The sequence below is a fragment of the Chionomys nivalis genome, chromosome 8, assembly GCF_950005125.1.
Source record: "Chionomys nivalis chromosome 8, mChiNiv1.1, whole genome shotgun sequence".
In the NCBI taxonomy this organism is placed as follows: domain Eukaryota; kingdom Metazoa; phylum Chordata; class Mammalia; order Rodentia; family Cricetidae; genus Chionomys; species Chionomys nivalis.
The window spans coordinates 53,941,399-53,947,533 of NC_080093.1; the positions used below are offsets into that span (position 1 = coordinate 53,941,399).

Genomic DNA, 6,135 nt, shown 5'->3' on the forward strand with positions numbered 1-6,135 from the left:
AAAGTGGTGTACTGAGAAAAAGACATTCTCACAGGTCACAGGCGCTGGTCTCTCCCCCAGGGCAGCTTCCAAACCCTGTCTCCCACCTGTTCCAGGACGACCTATTCACTGGCACCTGGCTTCAGGGTTTGAAGACCTCTTATCGACCAGCCTTCCTGGTTGTTCCGAACTACCTAACCACTGCAAATAGGTTTCTGTCTCCGAATTCTCAGAGGCAGTCTCTGCTGGGAGGGGAGAGCTTGGGGGCTTTGCACGGCCTTTCAAGTATGGCCGGAAGTCCTGGTTCCCCACGGCGGGGGAGGGGGCCAGCTCCTGGCACATGCCGGAGTCACCTTCTGGACTCCCTGCCCTAAATAATGGACTCCTTTTGGCGGCAGGGGTGGGGGTGGGGGTCTGCCAGTCGCAGTCGGGGTATGTTTGTGTGAGTATACAGGGCCCCACCAAGAGGCATTGCTGTGGAGGAGGGGTGGGTCTTTCCCTCTTTTCCAGCACAACTACTTCCAGTCAACCAAGGCAGGCAGAACTGGTGCCTGGATATGGCCTGACGGGTCCTGGGCATATAGCAGTGTCGTGATGTAGGAGGCACAGGCCAGGATGGAACAGTTTATGTCTCATCTGGGTAGGTGAACCCACATAGATCAGGCTACTGGTCAGGCCCCCAAGACCTCCACAAAAGACCTCTGGAAAAGAATGGAGCTGATCCCTGTCTCTACCTCCTTGTTGGAGGCTCTTAGTGCCAGCAGGTGTGCAGACACCTCGAACGAAGGCCGGGACACAGGCCTGGGTGCAGAGGACAGCTCCAGCCATGGTCCTGCCAGGGCCAGGACCCAGCTGGTAGGGATGGTTTAAAGCCCTATCAGCTGGCGCAGCCCTAGTGAGAGCAGGCCGTGGGGATCGAAGGACCTGCACCGACGCCAGTACCGCCGAGGGGCAGTGCCCAGCTTCAGGGTCCGAGGGGGCGCGCGCGTCGCGGCTGCGCAAGCCCCCGCCTGCAGACAAAGGAGCCCGCGGGGGGCGGGGGGGGGATGGGGCGAGGGGGAGGGGCGTCGCGGTGTCACGTTACCGCCCGCAGAGCTCTTTAACTCGAGCCCCGCCCCCTGTCCCGCGCAGCCCGCTCACAGCGCGGCCGCCAATCAGCGCACGCCCATCGCCGGCCCCGCCCGGCCCCGGGGGTGTGTGCACGCGGCCAATGAGCGAGTCTAGGGGGCTGGGCCTCTGTGGGCGGGGCGGGGTGTCTCGGCCTATCGCCGCGGTGTTGTTGAAACTGAAAATACTACATTATGCTAATCGTGAGGAGGCCCGCGCGCGCGGGGGTGGGGCCAGCGCGTATAAAGGGGCGCTGCGGGCTGGGCGTTCCACAGGCCGAGTGCGCTGTGCTCGAGGGGTGCCGGCTAGGCCCGACTGAGAGCAAGCGAACAGGCAGGCAAGCTCCGAGGGGGCGCGGCCCAAGCTGGACAGGACAAGCGATCGAGACGCAGGAGCCGTCCACCACCAATCAGCCAGGTAGCTGCCGCGTCCCTAGGCAGAGGCGGACGCGGGCTGTGCAAGGGGTCTCGCCCACGCCCATCCTCCGCCCTCCTCCTCTCCCCTCTTCCTTCTCTTCCCGCTCCCTTCTTTCTCGCCGCCCGCGTTTGCACAGCCTTCGACCATGGGCATGTCCGACGTGTACCTCCGCAGCAGAACAGCGATGGAACGCTTGGCTTCCAGTGATACCTTCCCAGTGATAGCGCGCAGCAGCGCCTGCCGCAGCCTCTTCGGGCCTGTGGACCACGAGGAGCTGGGCCGCGAGCTGCGGATGCGCCTGGCGGAGCTGAACGCCGAGGACCAGAACCGCTGGGACTTCAACTTCCAGCAGGATGTGCCCCTTCGAGGCCCTGGTCGTCTGCAGTGGATGGAGGTGGACAGCGAGTCTGTGCCCGCCTTCTACCGCGAGACGGTGCAGGTGGGGCGCTGTCGCCTGGTGCTGGGGCCCCGGCCTCCCCCGGTGGCCGTGGCTGTCATCCCACGTTCTGGGCCGCCAGCCGGCGAGGCCCCCGACGGCCTAGAGGAGGAGCCTGAGCAGCCGCCCAGCGCCCCAGCCTCGGCCGTGGTCGCGGAGCCTACCCCACCCCCGACCCCGGCCCCGGCCTCAGATCCAACCTCAGACCCGATTCCGGACGGGACCCCGGACGCGACCTCGGACCCGACTCCAGACCCGATCCCGGATGCGAACCCGGACGTGGAGCGTCAGGACGACGAGGAACAGGTCCCTGAGGAGGTCCCTGAGCAGGGCGAGGAGCCGGGTGCTGAGCCGGGTGCTGAGCCGGGAGCTGAGCTGGGCGCTAAGCAGGGCTCTGAGCAGGGCGAGGATCAGGGCGCGGAGTCGGTCGAGGAGCAGGGCGCAGACCTGATCGAGGAGCAGGGCGCGGAGTCGGTCGAGGAGCAGGACGAGGAGACCGTGGAGAAGCAGGGTGCTGAGCCGGTCGAGGAGCAGGACGAGAACCAGGAGCAGCGCGGCCGGGAGCTGAAGGAGCAGCCTCTCTCGGGGATTCCAGGACGTCCCGCGGCCGGGATTGCTGCGGCCACTGCGAACGGTGCGATCAAGAAGCTGTCGGGGCCTCTCATCTCCGGTGAGCCCCGCACGGCCCCGCCCCGGCCCGGCCTCGCTTTGTCCGGCCGGCCGGGCTCTCCCTCGCCCTCGGGGGCCTCGCCCGGTCCCCGCCTCCTCCCGTGGCATTAAAGGGCCCGCGGCGCTTAGGGCGCGGTTGCGCCTGCACCCCTCTCCTACTGGTGGGGGTGCATCCCCAAGGCTCCCGAGCGTGCAGTGGGAGGGTGAGCCTGGCCGCGACCCACTCGGATCGCGGTCTTTGGCTCGGGCTGCGGGAGCCCCTTAGGGCGCCGTGTGTGCGGCATGGAGGGGGTTAAGTGCGGCGGCAGCCCCGGGGGGCTTGGCCGCGGGACAAGGGGAAATGCTTACACAGCACATTGCGCGGCGACGTAAACAAAGCTGACCCGCCGCGGACCTCGGCGCGGGCGGGGATGGCGCCCCCACCCCGGCCCCGCGCCCTGCGCACTCCGCCGGCCCCCTCGCGGGTCTCCGGGCCGGCCCCGCCCTGACCGGCGCGCGCTGTCGCCCCGCAGACTTCTTCGCCAAGCGCAAGAGATCTGCGCAGGAGAACAAGGCGTCGAACGACGTCCCTGCGGGGTGTCCCTCTCCTATCGTGGCTCCTGGGGTGGGCGCGGTGGAGCAGACCCCGCGCAAGCGTCTGCGATGAGTTAGGTGAGTTCGGCGCTCCCCCCAGGGGGTCGCGGAGGGGCCGCCCCCGGGGGGTTCCCGTCGTGCGTGCTCACCTGAGTCCCTTTCCCCGCAGTTTAGAGCCTAAAGGCCAGAGAGAACTTGCTGGGCATCTGGGCAGCCGACGATGGAAGAACTCGGGGCTTCGGCTGGGACCTTTCGTTCATGTAGCAGGAACCGGAGAAGGCTGCGCAAAGCAGCCCACGGTTTTGTGGAAATCTGAAAACTGTGCAATGTATTGAGAACACTCTGTACCATGTGCAAGGAGTACGCTGGTCCCAAGGTGTAAAGCTTTAAATCATTTATGTAAAATGTTTAATCTCTACTCGCTCTCAGTGCAAAAAAAGAGAAACTAGAAAACGTAGAACGAAGGAAAAAATGAGAAAAAGAAAAAAACATGTATATTTGTACAAAAAGTTAAAAAAAATTATGCTAACTTAATAATTGTATTTATCCATGCGTGGATCTCTCTGCCACGCAACTGCTGGATTATTGATTATTACCAAAGGCACTAGAAATCACCAGCTTCAGATTACCCACAAATGTAAATCTACTTTTATATTAGACTCTAGGGGAATGGTTGTTGCTTAAAAGCCCCCACACATTCATCTCCAGTTAGCTTACAGTCTCCCCCTGCTTTATTAGATTGCTCTTAAACTTGGTGACCAGACTGTCGAAATGGTTCCTGTGCTGCCCATACCAACTGCCCAGGGTTCCTCGTCCGCCAGGTTCTAAATAAAGAGGCCCAACAAAAATTACACTTCCAGTCTGTTTATTCTTTTACACCTCTGTAGCCCCAGAACGGGGGCAACTGAACATGGTGGGTGGGGGGCTGGGGCAAAGTGGGGAGTCAGTCAAAAACATCATCACCACTTGACAGAGTTGTTGGCAGCTTACAAAGGGGGGAGGGATGGGTGCTGCTTTCACTGGGCCTACTGACCTGCTACTCAGGTTTGGGAAACAAGTGTCTGCCCACAACAGACTCACTTTTCCTTCTAACTCCAGCCAGGCCCGGATGGGGGCTTGCAGGACTTAGTACAACATACACAGCTCACATGTACCTGTAGAAGTTCTCCGTGTGCTGATTGCAGTGGAGCCCTGAAAGCTCCAGGGTCCCTAGGGTCCATAAGGCTGAGCATCCCCAAGAGAGGGCAGCATGATGGCTTGGCAGGGAGTGGGGACGTTGGTGATGAGCAAACACTAGAGAACAGAGTGAGGTGCCTGTGAATGGGTGGGGTGGGGTGGGGATGGGCCCTGACCCAGCTTCTGTGGAAGAATTCAAAGCTACGTTTGCTACATAACATGCCCTGTTTCCCAACAGTGCATGGGGTTCCAAAGAGCCCCCTTTTAGTATAAAAAGGAAGGGCTCTTTATACCTGGCCTATAAACCTATGAAAGCAATGGCTTTCAAAGGGAAAGGTGACATAAAACAGATTGGCCCATGAAGTCCTTATGAAAATCCCTGGGCTGAGAGAGAATTCATGGACGGTATCAGGCTATAAAGGTTTGATCAATATTTTAGAGATGTGTGGGGATGTATAGTTAACCTTTCCTGAATACCTTAGAGGTCCAGCTGCGGTCAGGCTCTGAGCAATGCCCCCACCCCATTGAGAGGGCAGACATCAGTAAAAGCGTAGACCCTGCTGCCTGCAGCAGCCCCTCAGCTTGGTGGCCAGGAATTAGATCCTAGCAAGGAAAGCTGCTTGCAGGCTTCTACCAGCTCCCCCGGGGTGGGGGAAATGCCCAGCACTTACCTGTGTGCTAAAGCAACCCTTTTCTCTATGACTTGAAGGTGGATCTGGTACTTGAGGTGCTGGGCAACAGAGGCATGGGCTAGGTCCTTGCCGTTAAGAGAACACTGGTCCAGAAGCTTGGCAGGTAGCCATGGGGCCTCAAGGATCTGAATGAACTACGTGGAGCGCACACAGTACAGAGAGGCCTCCGTGTGCAGGTTGGCTAGGCCTCTGTTCCCTGGTATGATTCTCACAAACACTAACCCTAGGGCCCACCTGCAAACCCACATTCTATGATACTTTATGGGGGAGGCTTCCTCAAAAGCATCCAGGGCTGTGTAAGAACACAGGCCAACGCCACTGTCCTTTCTTGGGTGCAGCAGGGTCTGTAGCAGAATCTGGAAGACACCTGGCCTAGGAAGCAACACCACACGTGTGACTTTGAGCCCACGTGGTCCCAGCCAGACCTTGACCTTGGGAGCAAGTTTCTCTATTTGAGCTGGGAAATGTCTGACGTCCTATAACTGCTGCCCTGGGCACGCAGGATGTCGGGTGGGACTGTCCAGTCCTGGACCCAGATGGAGGGGCAGTTGCTAGGTCTGTTGTATTAACCACCCAAGTGGTAATGCCACGTGATGGTGGGCAAGGGTGTCACCCTGGGAAGGGTGGGTGAGTCCCTAAACAGGGGTGATCCAGGACCCCTCAACAGAATAGCCAGGACCATGAGGGAGGAAAGAGAAGAAGGGTGAGTGTGCAGAGGAGAAGAAGAAAGAGGAGACCATGGGGCTGTCAGGCTCTCAGGGGCTGCCTGGGGCCTTGGTGGGACTTGGGCTATTACCATATGGGTTATGTTATTGAGAATGAATGTGCACTTTAGGGTGTGACTTCTTTTTCTCTGGCCTCGCGAGCCTGATCGACAGGGTGCAGGTTGGCTTTTGTGTGAGGCTGTGAGGAATGAAAGCAGAGAGCAGGAGAGCCAGCAAGAAGGCCGACTGTGCCAGGAGGGTGCTGTGCTAAAGAGGCTGGGTGGCTCATGTTCCAAAGGAAGGAGAGATGTCAGAGAAGGCGGGAAGAATAAAGCTGCAGTTCCAGGCTCCCTAAGACCCTCTGTGTGGGAGGCAAAGATAA

General features: G+C 59.8%; 1 protein-coding gene across 5 annotated transcripts; it reads left to right on the plus strand.

Annotated features, from left to right (window-relative positions):
* The first annotated feature begins 1,154 nt into the window (after positions 1-1,154).
* Cdkn1c (cyclin dependent kinase inhibitor 1C) lies at positions 1,155-4,018 on the plus strand. Of its 5 annotated transcripts, none has more exons than XM_057778122.1 (4): positions 1,155-1,503; positions 1,640-2,609; positions 3,121-3,259; positions 3,356-4,018. In XM_057778122.1, the coding sequence occupies exons 2-3, from the start codon at positions 1,649-1,651 to the stop codon at positions 3,252-3,254; spliced, it is 1,095 nt and encodes a 364-aa protein (XP_057634105.1). In that variant the 5' UTR covers positions 1,155-1,503; positions 1,640-1,648; the 3' UTR covers positions 3,255-3,259; positions 3,356-4,018. The 5 variants fall into 5 exon arrangements, with proteins under 5 accessions (XP_057634105.1, XP_057634106.1, XP_057634104.1 ...); XM_057778123.1 differs by having other exon boundaries at positions 1,158-1,503; positions 1,640-2,573; positions 3,351-4,018; XM_057778121.1 differs by having other exon boundaries at positions 1,160-1,503; positions 3,351-4,018.
* Positions 4,019-6,135: the final 2,117 nt, after the last annotated feature.

What these genes read in the sequence shown, in the direction of transcription:
- Cdkn1c (XM_057778122.1), top strand. Translation starts at nt 1,649, where the DNA reads ATGGGCATGTCCGACGTGTACCTCCGCAGCAGAACAGCGATGGAACGC. An exon ending in GTCGGGGCCTCTCATCTCCG is followed by an intron (nt 2,610 to 3,120) that starts GTGAGCCCCGCA and finishes GTCGCCCCGCAG; the next exon opens with ACTTCTTCGCCAAGCGCAAG.